Source organism: Oryzias latipes, chromosome 3 (genome assembly GCF_053564925.1).
Source record: "Oryzias latipes strain Hd-rR chromosome 3, Olatipes_Hd-rR_3.1".
In the NCBI taxonomy this organism is placed as follows: domain Eukaryota; kingdom Metazoa; phylum Chordata; class Actinopteri; order Beloniformes; family Adrianichthyidae; genus Oryzias; species Oryzias latipes.
Window position 1 is genome coordinate 15,092,247 of NC_136239.1, and position 20,996 is coordinate 15,113,242.

Sequence of the window (20,996 nt, forward strand, 5' to 3'; positions counted from 1 at the left end):
CGTACTCTAATTTGAGTGTTTTTATAACCTACATCATATCTAAATACCCTTTCTTTTTTTTCTCATTTTGAAGGGGACAATTGTATCTGAGGAGTATAAAACAGAAAAAACAAAAATAAAGATGAAAGCTGACCGACATGCCACATGTAAAATAAAACATTTTTACTTTCAGAAGTAGATTTTTACTTTGGGTTTTGAGGGATCTGCTTGAACAGCAACATCATAAGCTGTCAATAGGATAAGTCAACATCAAGATTTATAATATATAGAGATTACTGATTTGAATTACCTTTTCAAAGTTCTAAATTATCTGTTCTCACTCCTAAAGAGTTTTGTTCCCATCTGCATGTTATTACTGCAACTGATAGAATCACTTTATTTTTTAGTTTACACATCTCAAAGACAAGGGTTTTTTTGTTCAGATTTTTTGATTGTTCACAGTTTTGTGTTCTTTTGTTTTTTTTTATTGTCAAATGCAAAAGGGTATATTTCAAGTTTATTTTGCTGCAGTCATTGATGGCTAAAGAAATGCCAATAAACCATCAATTCTAAGTGTAACTTCAAATCTCTGCTTGCAAAATAATTTTCCAATTCATGTTTATTTTCTTATTTAATTTTTATTTAACAGAACTACCTAACAACAAATCTTTTACAACATTTTTTAACACACAAGAGGAGACAAACAAACTCACTGCTATTGTGAAATTCAGTAATGAAAGACATAAAATTGGAAAGGAGTTGGCAGCGATCTTTTAGGTTTAACAGCACAGCCAAAGGGAGAATTGATCGCATTGGGACTTTGGTTTTACACAGTCCGTACATTTCCAAAATCTGAACAATGAACAGAACTCTTTATTATAAGCGGGAACTTGTGTTTTTCCATCCATTAGTTGTAAATATCAAGACAAAGTGCAGATTTTGATGACAAATGTTTGTGTAAAAACTTTTAAAAAAGCATTCATTCTGTGCAGCAGGGGTTGCTGCAGTGTCTCTCAGCAGTGATGGGGCAGAGGCGGTTTACCCCCTGGGAGGTCTCCAGTCCATCACAATCAGGGACAGACAACCACTCACAGGGAAAAGTTTCAAGTCATGATTTAACCTCTGTTTGTTCATCTGGACTGTGCCTGTGGATTACCCACAAACCCACTAGAAGAAATGCCACTCATGATGGATTCAAACCAGGAACCTTCTTGTTGTGAGTTGACAGAGTTAACCACACCTCCGCCTTGATAAAAACACACTTTCCTTAAATTATCTTTGCTTTTCACTCTGTCATGTTGCTGGCAAATACAGTTTTGGTCAATCTGGAGTACAATTGTTTATTCAGTCTGCTAAGAATCTGATTTAGTTTGGTCCTGAAGTTTGCATACTTTCCATTTAATGGAGGGGCTCCTCTTACAGTGTATTTGCTTTATTGGACTTTGATTAATTTTGTCACTTGTACTTTTTACCCTTCTCAGAAAAAAATTATAGCGGGGAGCTTTCATGACAACATCATTATGTGTGTCTGCAGTGGTTTTATTAAATGTCATTTATGTATTTTTTCAATCCAGGCTTGGAGACTGTAAGATTGTCGTTTGAATTGCAGATCTCGTGCTGAAGGAGTCCTGATGAAGACAATAGATCCAAAAAAATGTATGATCTTTCCTTTTTTATACAGAACCACTCTCTACATTTATGGGAGGCAGTGAGCCTAAAAGATGTCTGTGTGAGATCTTTGGTCCAAAAAAAAGAATAAAAACTTTAGACAGCCTTTTTCTCGTGCTCTAAAAAAAACCACAGTCCACAACAGACTCCAGCTACAAGGTCACTCCAATAAAGAGCATCAACCCGAACATTTGTTCCAGCAAATACCAAAATCCAACCAAATATTTATAAGTATGTTCTGCCTTTTCTCTTTTTCTGCAGCTTTGTGTTATTTACAAAGTGTCTCAATTGTACACAGACTGAAATGTTCTTGGGAAAAAATTCTTAAAAAGAGCCACATGGTTCTTTTGTAAATAATACGCCTAAAGGAATTAATGAAGTTTGAAATAACCGAAAATAACTTAAATCCAAGCATTTATAGCTTAGCAGATTGTGTTTGAAACATCAGGCTGCTGTTGTGAGTTTGCAAAACTCAAAACCAAACTTTATGGAAGTTCCTACAGCACCACGACATCAAAAAAAGCTGTGATTTAAACAACGTATTTGATGAATTTACTTATGCTTACTACAATTATTTATTCATTTTTTTGTTTAATATTTCACAAATCCCACCAACATATGAACAGCACAACATAAATGTTGTTCTAAGCCTTTTAATTGCCTCTTTGTCACTCCCCTATCCTTTCATCTTGCTTAGATGTGTGACTGTTAAAGGGATTTCACTGGCAATTGAGCGCAACTCTGGCTGAGCACCAACTCACAAAATCAACTTTCCTCAGACAGAACATCAAGGATCTCTATAAACCTTAAGAGAACACTATATCTTCCAGGATAAACATAGAGTCTGCTTTCCTGTCTGTCTCAATCATAAAGGGTCAAAAGTCAAGTTGTCGTTAGAGTCATTCATTCACATGAAATTTTAGGTCAAAAGTGTCCCAAATGTGATTCACAAAAAAAACTGAATGATCAACTTCACTAAATTGACGTTAATTTCAAAACTTATATAAATAAAAACTCCGTTACAGTTGTAAAGTTAGATTTTGACATTATCTTAAAAAGATGCACAAAGTAAGAACTTAAATGGTGAGGCTTCATAACTCACCAAACTGCTGGCTACAAATCCAGAGCAGGAGGAAGCAGTAGTACTCCATATGTCTGCTTCTGCGCGCATGCATGTGATAATGTGTGTGAGTGATGGCTGCTGTGAGGGTGTATGAGGTGCAGAAACCCAGCGGCAAGCACAGTTAAAGATCCCTCTTTGGTTTACTCCAAACCAACGCTTTGCCTATTTGCGGAGAAGTAGGAGGGGACTGCAGGAGAAGGAGGTCCATGCTGACACAAGAAGCAGAAACGCTCTGTCTCTCATCAGGTCATTCAGCTCAGTTTGACTGTCACAGTGCTCTCAAATGACTCGTGTTTAGACAAAGTCTTTGGAGTGGATCTGGAAAGTGTGTTTTTATAATGACAACTTTCAAAGGAAGAAACTTAAATAAATCTACATCTGTTTTTTTACAACTTTGGTTCTGTTTTTTTGGTTTTTTTTTTAATGTGAAACTTTAAAAAAAGTGAATAAATACTCCTTAACCTTAAAAATGCAACACATTAGGAACAGTATTTTAAGCTCTGATCACATGGGCAGTCACAAAAAAGACCAAAATAATGTCTAAATATGCACAACAAAAAACCAAAACTGCCTTTTTTAAACTTAAACTCAGCACTGAAACTTTATTTCCATGTCACAACCACAATGACTGCTGCTTCAACAGCAAATGTGGACTTTGAATGTTACCTTATATTCCTGCCGCTGAACAACCTATTAATAAATGGAAAATGCATACTGATACCATTTACTAAGGGATCTTTGTCTGATTCAGCTCCAACAAAATCCTTTTGTGGTTGGATGAATATTCAGAAATTAACCAGAGCTAGTATTTAAATACACACGTATATGTGTTCTGTGGGAAAGCTTCTCTAAATAATTGTTAATGATAAAATTTAAAAACAAGAAGGGAATTAAATTCCTTTTTTCACCTATTATACAGAGAAAATTAAGCTTTTTGTTGAAAAGATACACTTTAATACACATCAAAAAAGTACATAACCAGATTATTTCAAAATAAAGATATCAAACAAAAGCTCACATTGTATTATGGAGATCAAGAAACGTTTGATAAAAATAATATGTAAAGTTTTAGGTTGCTTCATAATAGTCATTACTGGAGGAAGGGAGAAAAAAAAACAAATTGGTCTCCAAAAACTTTTACCAAACCATCCAGCAGATTTGGCGAAATTGGATGGGGAGTGCCAAAATGTGCACACCTTATTTGGTTTTCATACATATAAAACACTTTTACAAGTAAAACAAAGACTTGGTGGACTAAACTGCCAAAAATACCATATAGTTACTAAAACTGCTCTTTTGGGAGCAGTAATGTGCAAAACAGACACAAATAGGGGAAAAAAATTCAAAGAAAAACCAGCCTGTCCACTGGCTGTCAATACTTTTTCCTAGGTACTATCAAAGTTCCCCTGTAACTCCAAATGAGGTCAAAATAAAAAGGAGGATTGCCAGTATGGAGCCTATACATAAGTACCTGACCCAGCAGTTCCTCAAATGACCAATAGAGGTTGGTTTCAGAAGAAAGTAATGTCCTATTAAGTCCTGTGTAAAAAGAAAAATTAAACTTTACACACAAAAATATTGATTTATATTGCACTGTGGTATTTTCAAGAAAGTGGGATAAATTTAATTTGACATCACTTTTGTTATTACAGCTCGAATTTGTGCATTTTTGGAAGGTGATTTATCTATTTGTTTTGCAGGTGGGTGGACCCACTCAATAACACACTTTATTTTGTCCCAATCTCTCATTTTCAATAAATTCTTAAGGCAGGCAATGTAAACTCTATGAAATTACATATTTATGTGAATGGAATGCAGACAGGGGTTAGTCTCATTACAACAGAAACAGAGACACTGGAGAAGTTCAGCAGCTAGAAAAGTGGAGTGTGAAGAACAAAGTCTCAAAGCTCATCATCGATTTTGGGAAGAAATAATAAAACCATCTTTGCTTTCTTCCACGTCAAAGGCAACTGTCTGGAGAATGTGATGTTTTTTTTCACATTCCTGAGGTCACACCTCTGAGGACCTCTTCTGGTCAGATAACACCACTGCATTGGTGAGAGAAGCCCAACAGAGACTCCACTTCCTGAAAGTCCTCAGGAAAAAACAAAGTAGAGCAGAAGCTGCTTTTTACATTTCCCCATCCCAGGATAAGGATGTGACCCACACGGTCTCGGTGTGTGTTGCAACTCTTCATGGGCAGGCACAGACACAAGTTACCGAGGATCCTAAGATATTAGTCACACTCTCTGCTCCCTCTAGTATGTCGTCTGCTCCTGGTGCTTCTCAAGATTGAGGAGGGTCACCTGTGACCCCAACACTATGATTACAGCCTCATGGACTTTATGGAAGAAATGATAAAGGAATCACAACCAGAACAAAGATTTTTTTTTGCCTTTTAGACTGCTGAACCTGCACAGACTTACATGTATTTTATTCTACCATGTCTTAAAATTGTTAATAAAAGTGCAATAAGTCCCAGATGTACATTTTTTATGAAACTTTTAAAACTGTTTTGTTGGAGTTTTTCCATCCATAGAGTTTTCAGGTTGTTTCATGTAATCCTACTGTGCATTATTTTTAAAAACGTGTGTTTTTCTTTATTTTGCTGCATTAGAAGTGTTTGTTAATTAGTAGTTTTTGGAATACCATTACAATGACAACAATATATCAGAAAAACAAGAATAAATTAAAAACATTAATAAAAGCACTTAATTTACCATATTTTCAGCAACAGAAGGTGCAGAAAAAAGCATTAATTTTGTTCAAGAAACACCAGTGCCCTTTATAATCCAGAACGTCTTATATACAGATTAATTTAGGCTCAGTTTACTGATGTTGAATGATTTTGAGAGGTACACAATGCCCTTTTTTTCAGTTGCAAACAAGGTGGCTGTTTTTGTAAATACGCTAACGTGGTTAACATGTATTATCGGACTGTGTTTCTTCATGTTACCAACAAGGTTTGGAGGTAACATAGTCACATATCAGAAAAAGTAATCAAACCAAATACCCAAATTAGATTAATCTACATAAAATATAAAAAACAAATTAACAAAATTATTGCAATTAAGCATACAAAATTAATTTATTACACAATTCAATAATGACTCTGGGGATCAAAAAAATTCTTGGAGGGTGTTTAATGACATTCTCAGATGCAGAGCAAAAACTACAGTCATCCCCGATGCCTTAGAGCAAAGTCAATCAACTAAATTCAGTTTACATGATATTTTTAACAAAGTTCAAATTTGTCCACCAGGTGGTGCTAATTATAAATTATACTTTCAGGGTAATTATCCTAATTCACTTTTTTCTAAAACCCACCTTTAAAACACAAGTGGTAAATATCATAGACAAGATAAGATCGTCTTTCATAGTTGGTGCTGATAACATAAGTAGTAATATTGTTGAAGCCATAGTAAATATACCATTAATCTTTCATTAACAAATAGGAAAAGTCCCAAAATGATCAAGATAGCTCAAATAATACTCATATTTAAGACTGGGGACAAAAATGATATTCAAAACCACGGACTTATATCAATACTGCCAACTCTATCTAAATAATACCACGTGTATGGCTATCTTAGAGGATGTTTTGGGAAAAATTAATGATGCCTTTAAAAGACGTTAATATGGTATTTGTGTTTTTCATGATCTATCAAAGGCATTTGATACCATTGATCATGAAATATTACTCAGCAAATGAATGCACTACATTGTCAGGGGACTAGCACTTCAATGGTTTAGGAGCTATATCTGTGCAAGAGAGCAATATGTGAAAGTTGGTTAACTAAAATTATATAAACTTGACATTCAAACAGGCGTCCCACAAGGATCCAAAATGGGACCACTTCTCTTCATAATTTCTATAAAGGACTTTGTTGACTGTTCCGGAGACATCCACAAACTACTTTTCGCAGATGATACTAGTTTATTCGTTTCACATTTAAATATAGACCTGCTAGAAGAATTCCTAACTGAACAACTAGTAAAGATAGACACTTGGTCTAAATGCAATACATTGTATTTAAACACTAGCAAAACCTTTTTTATCACATTCTACCCATCTAGTCACAAACTCATTTTTAGGAAATTAAACTAAACATAGATGGACAATCTATACAATAGGTGGACTCAATATGAGTTCTCGGAATTTATATAGATCAATTATTACATTTCAAGAAACACATAGATGAACTAGTCAAAAAATAATCCAAATTTGTTGGTTTATTTTATAAGATTCGACACATGCTCCCAACAGACGTACTGCTAACCTTTTATAGATCCCTGTTTGAACCTCACCTGAATTATTGTGATTGCATATGGAATAACACCTTTTCTACCTTTGCAAAAGCTTCAGACAACACAAAAGAAAGACATAAGAGCAATAACCTGGTCGATGCCAAATTCTCCAACAGATCCTCTCTTTCACAGATACAGCCTCCTTGAGATACCGGAACTGAATACATGTCATAAGGCATGCACAATGTACAGTGTTGTTAACAAATCAAACGGTCGTTTGTGTGACCTCAAACCACTTTTTTCACCTTTTCATCACCTTAACATCAGGGGAAACCATATGCTAAAAGGGAAATATAGGAAGTTACAATGTATCAGCTTTTCTGTCTGCACTAAAGGTCCACAAATTTTGAATAATTTAGACAATAATGTCAAACAGTCTGCTACAATATACATATTTAAAAGAAAACTGATGTTGCAATCATTGTCAACTTAATGCTGTGTCTTTTATTTCTCCCTGTTTGGGACTCGTATATGGATACACATCTGAGTATATGTTGTTTGAGTTTATTGACTTATATACTAACATTTTCCACTAATATTACCATCAAATTCTTATATTATCATATTTTTATTTCTTATTACATTTTTTCTTTTCCGTCACTAATTTTTATTCTTATATGCTTGGCTAAAATGTTGGACCCCTGACAATAAGCATTTTTTCCACGTTTGAATAGGTGATTTGCTGTTTGTGACACTAAACTAAAAAGTAACATTTGTTTTACCGCTATCAGTCTATTTCTTTATGTTACAAACAAGGTTGGGGGTTGGCTAACGCTTTTTTTCGTGTTGCAAACAATGGTGGTTATTACACATATTGTTAAGGTAACTCTGCTAAGCGTGTTACGAACAAGTGCTAGAATTACTGGGAATGTAGTTAATAAAGTCTGACTGACTTGCAGACTTATCTCTGACTCATTTTGTCTCACTTAATGCTTTTTGTAGTTTATACACAATATTACCAGCAGTATTTGCACACCCAATCAAATGATTAGAATCAGGTGTTCTAATCACTTGGCCTGGGCACAGGTGAATAAAATCAATGATTCAGGCATGCAGACTATTTTTACAAAAAATTGTGAAAGAATGGGCCGCTCTCAGGAGCTCATTGAATTACAGCTACATTCAAGCCAAACATCACCAAGTGCAATGCAAAGCGACGGATGCAGTGGTTTAAAGCACGCCGCCACTGGACTTAAGAGCAGTTCTCTTGAGTGATGAATCACGCTTTTCCATCTGGCAATCTGATGGATTGGTTATGGGGTCTGGGTTAGGAGGTTTCCAGGAGAACGGTACATTTCGGACTGCCTTGTGCCGAGTGTAAAATTTGGTGGTTGGGGTTGTTTTTAAGGACTTAATTTTGGCCCCATAGTACCGCTGAGCCAGTACTTTTGACAATATAGCTTATATGATAACATTTTAGATAATGCACCATTTATTGACCGAGACCCTTATAATCCAGTGTTCCCTATAGTGTGGAAAATATGGAACTGAGAAATTGTCAGAAATTGATCTCGAAAACTACTTAAAGCTGCATCCATGCTGCCAGGACAAGCTCTCTAACCCACAAAAACCAGTGAACTGGCTTAAAAACAATGTAACAATAATATGCCATACCAAGGAAGCCAAATACAGACATGTGAATACCACAAGCTTTTTAAAGAGGCAACTTTCAGCTACTGCAGTGGTAAAAAAGTGACTTCTTGATCCCAACTATGTTAGCACAAGTTTTTGCTTCAGAGGAAAAATATATGAAAGATGATAAGAAAATGGGTTGGTGTGTTTATAAATCTTCTGTGTTCAAGATTTTATCATGATTTGATTCCTGTGCTCGGCACAGCAATGTATGCGTTTGAAATTCAAGTATTTTCCTTCTCATCAGCAACAGCGTTCCCAGAGAAACAATGTCTTTGCTTTGTAAAAGGTTTGAGAGGCTGTCAAAAACTCTTCTTTCCTCCTTTTATTTATCTGTTTATTGGGAGGTTAGGGGATTGGAAAGAGGAAACTGGTCTGGCTTAACCATGCGTCACTATGAGAGTGGTGCGGAATGAATACATGCTGATGAAAAAATTTGAAATTCACATCCTTGGCTCCAATAGACATTCCCCCGAATTTGCAATCACAGTCCTTTATTTCATTACAATGCAACCACAAGTCACAAGTTTCAAGGAAGTGTGTGCTGAAACTTCTCACGATAACAGAGCCTCCAATATTGCCTGCATTTTTTGTTGCACCAGTAATGTTAGGTTGGGGTTGTGAAGGGCTGTAAGCTAGCGGAAGAGAGTGTAGACAAATGGATGATGGGGATTGTGCGCCAATAGTCCCTCCCCTTAACTCAGCGGTGAATTAGAAGATTGCACAGATTTGTTTGATTTTTCACTAAAAACCGTTGAATCACAATTTAAAAAAACACTGGGAACGCTTGAACATAGATCGAAAAAAGATCAGGGGGGGCTTTAAAGGGGAAAGGGTTGGTAGGCAGTTTTTTCCAATGCTGACCCAAATTACCATGTAAATTCTGAGATTGAATCACTGCTCATATATTAGTCAGAGGTTAAAAGAAACTGAGGCAAAAGCCCATATTTATCAATTTATTGACCTTAACCATTTCTTTTCCATTTTTATCATGATTGTACATAGTGTACCTGAAGTGACATGCAGCTTGAAACCAAACCTGCACAGGAGCTGCACTTCCTTGACCTTTTCTCCAACACTCACAACTGCAAGCAATTACCTCTACCATCTCTGAATTGTACGTTTTTAGTGTGACGCTCGTGTGTCTCCTCTGGCTAGAATTGACTGGTCCCCTGAGATTCCACGTAGAAAAGCAAACAGTCAAACGTCATTGGAGTTCATGCTTGGTGCGTGCCTCTCATCGAGACCCTGCATCTATCACCTATTACACTGTGGTCAAGCCTAAGACCTCCAAGGCTGGTTTGTGGGGATTTTGGCATGCATCTGAGCTGCTTCTGTCTAAACGTCATTGCTTAAGAGTCAGTAGAGCAAGAGTAAAGTAAATTCCAGAGTTTTCTTGGAAACAAATTACATACAAGACAACATTTGTTTAAAACAAATACTTGAACCCCAAAACTGTTTTTTTTCAGAGCTACTTGACACAGTAAAATGTGTTTTTGATTTGCACAAAAGAAATTACACTTTCTTTCTCCTAAAGCAAGCAGGAATAGTTTATTTAATATTATTTATTACACTTTTTACAGAAAGAAAAAAACACAAAGTCCCTAAAAGTCCAAATTGCAACCACATAAAACAGGATAAAACATTATAAAGCATGTTTAAAAAGATAAACATAAGATAAAATGCTTTTTGAAAAAAGTTCTAACTATATTGTCTATGTAGGCTTTTTATAACTGATGAATAATGGCTCTAGACTTATTCAATAAGTTAACCTCTGTTGGATTTCAGAATTTGTAGAATTTGGCCTTCCACATTAAACTGTAGATAAATAATAGGATCTAGATTCATCTCTGAAGGGAACAGATGGTGGAGTAACCCCACACCTGTTCATGGTAAGACCTAGGCTCAGTGGGACAAATAAATTTTCACGTACCACAGAAAACCAGAACTCCATATGCACGCACATCTTCTGAGGGAAAAAAACAGCAGAAGATGTGCGTGCAGGGGGATGTGTTCAGTAAAGAAGCACGATTCCTTTTTGTTCTGACCCTGATTTATTCTAACATTGTTGAGACTGACAAAAGAAGAACTGTCAAAGGTTCTAATGGTCTCAAAAGCTATTGCGCTGAACTGCTTGCATGCTTCATCAGCGATGAAGCGAAGGGGGATAGAAAAAGTGGCGCATACTTGCTATTTATTTTTTTTAGTCTCATCCTTTTGAAGCTAACCAAATCATATGCTTTCTGAATGTGTTATGTCACAAATGCACATCTGCTCTACATACTTTCAAAGTTTGTCATGGTGATGAACGCACAAGTCAAAGTGTTGTTGATGCCTGCATGAATTGTGTTTGAGCTCTTCAGCTGTTTTTGTGTAAGGATCACCTAAACAGCCTGGTTTGTGAGAGTATTCCGAACATTCGTAACATTCCTGAGTTAACTCCAACCCGCCATAGATAAATCTTCATGAGATCGTCCTTTTGTTTACTGTAACCCATTTTCAGGACATCTATGTAATTTTTTTGATTTTGTCTTAGATTTTTGTCAATAACGTTCTGCTTTTCTAAAAAATTACTTTTGGGTGCATTTGTCATAAAGATTTTGAGCAGGTCTGCTAATAGCTGAAGGTTCAAACGCCTTGCAGACGTACACACCCAAGCTCTGTGACATTTTCTTACACTGCTTTAATCACAATTTTAGAAGAAGATTATAACAAAGTCAAGATATTCGATCAAACTTAAGGAACGTTGGTTGAAAAAGATTGATAAGTAGAGGGTTAGGACTTTGTTAATGATATTCACTGTTGTGTGAACAGTTCCTTTATCAGAGGCCTGAGAAGTTGAGGGTCCTGCGCTGTGTCTTAGCTGTTCCTAGCACTGAACTTTTCTTGACTGAGATTTATGAGGTCTTTCCGTGGATCTACAGTAGCCACTCCTCCAGTTTGGGGGTTACTGCCTCTAGTTTTCTGATAACAACTATCTCCTTTTTTGGCCTTCACAAGACACTTACATGTATTTTTTTTTTATATTTTTGCACACAATAGATCCGGGGAGTTCTAGGGTTCCTCCTGTTCTCTAAATATATAAATATATAAATATATTTATGGCTTATTTGGTTGCTGTGATTGCTCTTATTTCAAACTCTGGCACAAATTAGTTTGTCTGCTTACAAAGAAATCCTGGACTTAAAGTTTGTGCTGTGAATGAAAAACTTGGACCATGTTATAAATGGTAAAAATCAATTGCATATACTTGTACAGCACTTTTCTACCTTCCTCGAAGGCCCAAAGGGCTTTATAGTCACAGTCCCATTCACCCATGCACACACACACACCCTGATGGAGGCACCGCTGTAAACTTAGAACCACCAGAAGCAATGTGATGTTCAGTGTCTTGCTCAAGGACACTTCAACACATGGACGGAAATCAAACCTTCTGAACAGAAGTCAACTACCCTACCCCTGCACCATGGCTGCCAAAGTTGTGAATGAGGGATGAGGTAGAGGACAGAAGATCACTGGCCACCACATTCCTTGTGAAGCAAATGTGTGTGTACGTGAGTGTATCGTGTGGTGGGGGGAAGAGTATGTGTAAAAAAAGGTGCAGTTAAGATTGGTGGGTCACTGTAAGGTAGAAAAAAACATTTATCATTTGCTAGGACATAGTTACTGTGGAGCAGCAGGAGTTTATTGGAAATGCACGCTTTGAGTTGTGGGCGGGACTGTTGGTGGGCAGTAGGCCTGCTTTCATGTTCCATCATCCATCTTTTGCTAACTTACATGCCCTCAAAACTCCAACCTACCATTAACGGTGCAACAAAAATGGCTTGTATTAGGCTTGTAATATTAGAGCTATCCAGGTTAACATCAACTGATCTAGAATGGTTCATGCTGGTCAGATTCTCAATACCTCTGCTAAGAATGCCAAGCAGGGATGCTGACATCTGTACCCCCCCACCCCAACAGATGACTCATCAGAAACAATCTCAAATTATTTCTCACTCCTAAATGTTAAGTCTCTATCTGTTGATAAAAGACAATTTATACAAAGTCCTGTTTCGGAGGTAAAATCCAGCTCTCCGCTACTGCCTAAAATAGTTGTTGAAGGTGGACTTTCAAACATTCAGAAATTATGCTTGGTGTTGTTGCCCACAGAGATGTTACTTTCCATTCATAAAACAGCCAAGTACAGCGGAAACCATGGAAAACAATGCACGCTTTTTTGGTAGCAGAGCTCCCACTCACAGTTCTCCAAGGAACTTCTTGATACATGCTGTGGTTCCAGGTTTCTGTTGTTGGCTTCAGTCATTCATTGTGAGGACCTCAGGCAGAGTTTACAACCCACAGAGCAAGGAGCCCTGCATAAACCATTAACCTGCAGAAAGTGTTGCTAAAAGTGATGTCAACCAGAAGGAAACCTGAGGCAAACAAGATGCTATTTATTAATGTTACAGATGGTTTGTCAATTCAGAGCTCAGTCATTCTGTTCTGACAACAGGGGCTGTTCATGCAAACATTCAGACACATAAAGCTATTTCATGTTTTTTTTTTTTTATTATTTGATGGTTTTGTCAGCTCCTTTCACGGGGAGGTAGGCTTGTCATGTTAACTGTTTAGAGAAAGGTGTTTATTAATGACAAAAAAAAGCATTTGTCTTTAAATATATCATAAAAACTAAAACAGATGGTTGCCCATGGAGAGCAGAGATGGTCCCGGATAATGTTATGTTCAAAATTAATCTTAATTAAAATCAAAGTGTTGAATGGTTTGCATGCTCCATTAATCATGGTTAAAGATTCAAACCAAGGTCTTTTCTTTTACTGACTGTATTAAATTATCATTCAGCGTAGGGAGGATAAAACCAACCAGTAAAGCAATATCCGCTATGAGCCGATCTGCATGAGGAGAGATGAAGTGCCAGAAAGGAAGCTGGGAGAAAAGCTGTGGTTTTAAGGTCATGGTGCAAATTCCCTGCAGTTCTTCTGCAAAACACATACAGTGATTTTAGCTGTGAGGTAATTGGCTGTCTTTAGTTGTCTCATGCTGTAACTGTATCTTTGGAGGATCTATGTGACCTAAGAAGATGCCTTTGTTTCTGGAAACTAATATATGTATTTCACACGCAACCAAGATTACTGTGTGATGACTACTTGAATTCTTACCAATGTCTTACCCTGTGGATCTACTGTATCAGTGCTCAGAAGATTTTCTAGAGAAGATTGCTACTGTAGTTTTAGTTGTTAAATACATTTTTCCTTTTCTCAACTTGTCCAATAGCTGAGCAAACAGATAAGAGCTGAAGCCCTGTTGTGTTAGAAAATTGTTATTTTTGCAATAAGAGGTTATTAATCTTCTGACTCACTATATATATATATATATATATATATATATATATATATATATATGTATATATCTATATATAGATAACTAGATATCTATCTAGATATCTATATATAGATATTTATCTATCTATCTATCTATCTATCTATCTATCTATCTATCTATCTATCTATCTATCTATCTATCTATCTATCTATCTATCTATCTATCTATCTATCTATATCTATATAGATATAGATTTATATAGATATATAGATAGATATAGATATCTATATCTATATCTATATCTACCTATCTATCTATCTATCTATCTATCTATCTATCTATCTATCTATCTATCTATCTATCTATCTATCTATCTATCTATCTATCTATCTATCTATCTATCTATCTATCTATCTATCTATCTATCTATCTATCTATCTATCTATCTATCTATATATATATATAATGCCTTGTGAAAGTTTTCGGCCCCCTTGAACTTTTCAACCTTCTGCCACATTTCAGGCTGCAAACATAAAGATATAAAACTGCAAATTTCTTTGTGGAGAATCTTAGAGTCTGCAAAAGATCTGAGAGTGGGACATAGATTTGTCTTCCAACAAGACAATGATCCAAAACATAAAGCAAAATCTACAATGGAATGGTTCACAAAAAAACATATCCAGGTGTTAGAATGGCCATCTCAAAGTCCAGACCTGAATCCAATCGAGAATCTGTGGAAAGAACTGAAAACTGCCATTCACAAACGCTCTCAATCCAACCTCACTGAGCCCGAGCTCTTTTGCAAGGAGGAGTGGGCAAAATTTTAGTCTCTTAATCTGCAAAACTGATAGAGACATACCCCAAGCGACTTACAGCTGTAATTACAGCAAAAAGTGGCGCTACAAAGAATTAACTTAAGGGGGTTGAATTTTTCAGTTCTTTATTTGTTAAAAAACTTTGAAATATCCAATACATTTTGTTCCACTTCATGAGTGTGTCCCACTTGTTGCTGATTCTTCACAAAAAATACAGTTTTATATCTTTATGTTTGCAGCCTGAAATATGGAATAAAAGGAGGGGGGTGAAATAGAAGAAAAAGTGAGAGAGGGAGGAAGTGAGAGGATGGACGAAGGCCAAACTGCGGTTGTTGAATACTAAGGAAAGATTATTGCATTGTTAAAAATGAAGGAATAAAGGAAATCTTTTGGAGGCCTACTCTATGGTAATGACAATGGACATGTCATGTTTAATTTGAAACAAATTTTCTCTTTCAATGTATTGGTAACCTTTCGAAGTCTCATTGTTTCACAGATGTTTTTCAAATCAATTTTACATGCTTCTTTTTTTAATGAATCGTGTTCTGCATCTTAGTTAGCTGTTGACCTCGTAAATCAACTTTCCCTGTGTCTTGTCTTCAGTACAGAATGCATTTGGCTTGCAAACATTTACATAAATCTCTGATTGTTAGCAGAACTTTGTTTTCATTCTGTAATATTGGACTTAATTTTCTTTGAAGGTTTGAACTTTGAGAGTTTAAACCAAAAATCTCATAAAAGAGGAAACACCATAATGCAGGACTGGTCACTTTGATGACCAGTCCTCAAGAGCCTCAAACCTGCCTGTTTTCCTGCCCTCACTGGACTGCTTGATGCTCACTACCTATATAAGGTGTGCTCAATTAATCAGGAAGTGGTATTACTTGAGTCAGCAAGCTGGTCAGGGAGAAGTGAAAAACAGGCAGGGTTGAGACTCTTGAGCATGGTTGGCCAGCCCTGCCATAATGCATAGGAAAGGCCATGTCACCACAGCCATTTATTTTTGCACATTTTCCACTAGTGAAATTTTGGTCTTTTTATGATACATTCGTAATATCTAAGTGTTTCTAATATCTAATAAGTGTTTCTTGTATTTGTCGAAGTGCGCAGATGTCCATCGAGGGTTTCGGTCGACAGGTTTTTTTTGTGAATTTTGTTTTGATCTTGTCAAAATTTTTGGGCCTAAAACTGTGGCAGCAAAATGTAAACATACTTCTGTAATTGAAAATACGCTACAGTATATTTATATATCATGCTCACTAAAGAAACCCTTTACCACCGGAGCATTGGCTGCAGTGTGTCAGGTTGGGGGGACCGGTGAGCAGGAAGGACCCAAAATGCAGAAACGGGGGCACACGGTTCCAGGTCAAGGGGTTTATTAACTTAACAACAAGCGCTGCAGAGCAGGGTAACAAACCTAAACTCACTGTGGGCAAAACTTGAAGACATGGCAGAAGACAGACATGGACATGACAGCCAGGGAAGAGATGTTAAAGACGTTACAAGAGAGACATTAATGGACCAGCACAAGAGGAAGGCAGAGACAAGACTTATATGCAGACAGGACTGACAAGACACAGGTGAACATGATCAGGGCAGATTGGGACCAAGGAAGTAAAACTCAAAAACATGACAAAACAGGAAACCTTTCAAAATAAAACAGGAAACAGAACTCAAACATGACAGAGACCAAAACGGAAAGCAAAAACCAATACAAAGAAACCCAAACCATGACACAGTGTTGACATACTTTCAACTACCATTACTCTTTAAAGGGGCTGCATCATCCTTTTCTGAAGTCTTTCAGAATAAACTATATCCATATATATGATAACATCCTACCTCTGGCACACTAAATTACACATTTTTTAATGGAATATAAGCTTTTTATTTTCGCAGTTCATTTTCCTACATAGAAGCAAAACGCCTTGATATCCGAGACACCACCATTCGCTCCTTGTGGGTGCCGCCCATTTTTACTCTGTAAAAATTTTACTCTTTAAGAATTCTCTTACTGGGTTCAAGATGGTAAGGCCATTCTGTCAGAAACTGGTGGTGGAGAACCCAATCTGCTAGAGATCAGGCTTGGTGACAGAAACTAAAATATTTAAGAAATTCAAGACATTCCAAAAAGTCAAGCTGACTAGGTAGAACTGAAAACCAGACACTTAAGTACCCTGAGGGTAAAAGAAAGAAATGAAAACAACTGTGGGTGATCAACATGAACCTGGAGTGACTAATGAAACATGGCTAAAACCAGCTACTGTCACGGTGCCCCCGGCTGACTCCTCCCCCTCATCAGCTACACCTGATGCCTCCAGCTGCACCTCCTCATCCTCGTCTGGCCGCAGGTTCTTAAGGAGACCACAGACCTGCAATCAACGCTAGTTCGTTGTACTTCCTTGGTGCATCTCCTGGCCTCGTAAAATTCTAGTTCCATGTTTGCCTCGTTCCATGCTAAATCCAGTCTGTTCTTACCTCATCCCAGGATCCCATCTTCGCTTGGACCCTTCTGGTGGCTGCTCGCGACTCGCTGTCCACGTTCCTGTCGCTCCTCTGGTTTCAACGGTTGACGCCGCCAAGACCCTCCAACCATCTCCGCTGCCTACCGCAGGAAATCTGGGACTCAGCTTCATCCACGCAATCTCATTAAAACCTGTTCCTCGTACCTCACTGCTTGCCTTGTGTCCTTCCGGGTTCCAGCAATTGAGTCAGTCTCTGCCTGCTAACCATGACAGAACGAACTAGCCAAGCTCCTGACTCAGCCGACCCGGACGGGCTCCGCCTTGCCATCACCCAACAAGGTATGTTGCTCAATCGCCAGTCCGACGCCCTTACTCAAATGTCCGCCGCCCAACAGGAGTTATTTCGCCGCCTGGACAACATCACGCAAACTCTGGCCGGGATCACGGGCCAAGCATCTAGTTCCACCACCGCCGCTACGTCCCCGGTTTCCGGCGACACCATCGCCGTCACTTCCGCCTCCCCGGAGGAAAACATCCGGTCACAGCCAGAACCATTCTATGGTGATGTAGAAGCATGCAGCGGTTTCCTACTACAATGCCGTTTGATCTTCCAAAAAGCACCCAGGTATTATCATTCCGATCAACACAAAATCTCTCTGGTGATCAATGCACTCCGCAGTAAGGCTCTCCAGTGGGCCCAGGCTTTCTTAGCCGCTAATCCTCTCTCACATCTCCCCTTCGAAAGATTCATCGGGGAATTTCGCCTCGTTTTCGATCAACCCCGCAAACAGGAAGAAGCGACCCGGCGGTTACTCAGCCTCAAGCAGCGTAACCGTTCGGTGAGCGATCACATCATTGACTTCCGCATTCTAGCAGTTGAAGCAGGCTGGCTGGACATTGCACTCAAGGGAATTTTCTATCAGTCCCTGTGATGGCTGCCTACGCTGCCACACCATCAGGGCAGTAACCTCCTGCACCACACCCTACATATATCTGTTCACTTTATTTGTTTGCATATACTTTTAGATTTCTTTTTCAAAAATAACACACATTTGATCATAAAATTTATTAACATGTTTCAGTTTACTTTATTATAATTTGCTTTATTAATTGGATGTTATGCTTTGAGTTACCAGTGGTAAAGGGAACCATTGTTGCTGCTGCTGCCATCTGCTGCTGGAACAATCGAGTCAGGCCTGACACAAGAATGCATGCCAGTCAGCAGAGGCCTTATATTCAGCAGGCAGCTAATTGGACTGAACCATCACCCAGTGGACAAGGAACTCTTTTTGTGTTTCTTTACTTTAGTTTCCATTTTGATGGTCCTTAGTTTCATTCATTGTGTATGTTAATTTATCACATGTTGGACATTAGTTTAGTTTGTTCTCTGTATTTTGTCTTAGTCTTTTTTAAGTTCCCCCTTGTGTGTCTAGTTGGTTTGATCAGCCACTATATATGTTCCCTTGTGTTTTCAATTAGGTAGGTCAGTTTAATTATGTTGGTTTGTCTGTTCAGTTGTCCTCTGTTACATTTAAAAACTTGAGTTAACTTTGTTGCTTTGACCTCTTTTAAGGGCCCATTTTTGCCCATTTACACATTTTGAAAAATAAATTTAAATATTTTTGATAAAATTGTTTGCTGTCCTTGCCTTCTACTGCTCGGTCCACCACATAATGGTGTCAGAAGTGGGATCAGCAGTTTAAGGACAGTTTTTTTCTCTCTTCTCCCTGGCAATCCCCTGAAAAAAATTTTGTGAGCCATGCAACGAGGAGGAAGGACTACAAAAACACGCATTGAACATAAGGACTACAGCACTGCCAACATGGACAATGGAGAAGAGGAGGAGGCTGGAGCTTCAGGAGCTGGTACAGGTACTGAGGGTGAAGAGCCAACATTACATGTCACAAGTATTCTCCAGGCCTTCATGGGACAACAGGAAGCCCGAAAAATGAGACTCCAGGAGGAAGCAAAGCAGCAGGAACACAGGCTAAAAGGCCTCCAGCATCAGTTCCAACTTTTGCAGATGGAGGTGCAGGCCCGGACGTCACCTGTTCCTGATTACACCACATCAGCCCCTGATCCAACGGAGGAGTGTGGTTCAGATGATCGGCTGCCACAGGCCGTACATCAGACAGCAGGGGCACAGCAAGTAACCACTCACCCTCGCTTCTCTATGGATCCCAGGTTAGAAAAGCTAACAGAAACCGATGACATTGAACATTTCCTAATAACTTTTGAACGCATAGCAACAGCGTGCAAGTGGGTGGAGTCAGACTGGGTTTTCCGCCTCATCCCACTGCTCACCGGTAAGGCCAGAAGTGCCTATGTTAACATGGATGTAGATGATTCTTCGAACTATGAAAAAGTTAAAACTGCAATCTTGCATAAGTATGACATCAGCCCTGAGTCCTACCGACAGAGATTTCGTTCCTTGGAAGTGGGCCCCGACGAAAGTCCCAAGGAGCTTTATGCCCGTCTCAAAGAACTCTATGATAAGTGGATTCAACCCAGAGGTAAAACATTAAAAGAAATTGGTGAGATGATCACTATGGAACAATACTTAAGAATGATGTCTCCTGAGCTTCAGGTCTGAATAAAAGAGCATGGGCCTAAATCAGCAGCTGAAGCCGCAACACTGGCAGAGGTGTTTGTGGCTGCTCGCAAGGAAAAATGTACCATGGAGCAACCTGCAATGGAAGGGTATAAAAGACTCACGCAGGCCAACAGCTCCACAACACCACCACCACAGACTGGCTCCAGGAGCACCGAGAATACCTGTGCATGACGATCAGATGAGTAAACCAGCAAAATCTTCCAATAAACCACCAATCTGCTATTTGTGTGGGCAGGAAGGACATATTAAACCCCTTTGCCCAAAAAGTGCAGCCAAGCTCACTCAGATGTGTTTTGTTCCATATCAGAGCCATGCTTTGGAAAGTCGAGCTAACCAGCCTATTAAAATGATCACTGTTAAAGTTAATGGGAAAAGTTTCAATGCACTGATTGATTGACACTGGCAGTACACCGACTTTAATTCATCAACATGTACCAGTCAACCTTGTTTCCACTCAAGAGAAAGTTTCCATCTGCTGTGTACATGGTGATAAAAGACTTTATCCTACTGCTGATCTCTACTTGGAAATTCAAGGACAGATGTATCTTCTGAAAGTAGGAGTTGTTGATGACCTTCCTTTCCCAGTTGTTTTGGGTCATGACCTGCCAGTTCTTTATGACCTGTTGGACACAAGAGGATGTGCTGTTGCGGTTACAAGAGCTCAAGCTAAAAATACAGATGCGAATCTGCCACTTCTCTGCGCTGTACCTTTCTATGATGCTGAGCTTGAGACAAAACCCGGGAAGTCTCGCAAAACACGTAGTCAGAAAAGGCAAGAGAAATTTAAACACACTGTGGTAGATCTGCCTGTTGAAGCAACTCCAGAAGTGAGTTTAGGGTTCAAGTTGCCATCTAACATTGTTGAAATGCAACATTCCAACTTTGTCGTCTTGTTTTGTAAAAGCAGCAGAAATGGCTGAGGAGTCGAAGAGGGAGTATCTGGTGGAGAATGGAGTTCTTTATCACCAGCAAGGTAAAGTGAAGCAACTGGTGGTTCCTCTGTTGGTTCGAGATGTAGTGCTCAGCCTAAGCTACACCATACCTTGGGCTGGCCACCTCGGGAAGCAAAA

General features: G+C 38.4%; 1 protein-coding gene across 2 annotated transcripts in view; it reads right to left on the minus strand.

Moving 5' to 3' along the window:
* itga11a (integrin, alpha 11a) overlaps positions 1-17,667 on the minus strand; it is a 74,655-nt gene extending 56,988 nt beyond the window's left edge. The window contains exons 1-2 of one of the 2 annotated variants that reach the window (XM_078944243.1): positions 17,517-17,667; positions 17,326-17,452 (exon numbers count right to left, since the gene is read on the minus strand). Coding sequence is in view for 1 of the 2 variants with exons in the window: in XM_004066955.5 (XP_004067003.2) it covers positions 2,750-2,822 (73 nt within the window). In the remaining variant the exon portion in view is untranslated. Of the gene's footprint in view, positions 1-2,749; positions 2,913-17,325; positions 17,453-17,516 lie in introns of those variants that run through there. The other variant, XM_004066955.5, reaches the window with a different exon arrangement.
* Positions 17,668-20,996: the final 3,329 nt, after the last annotated feature.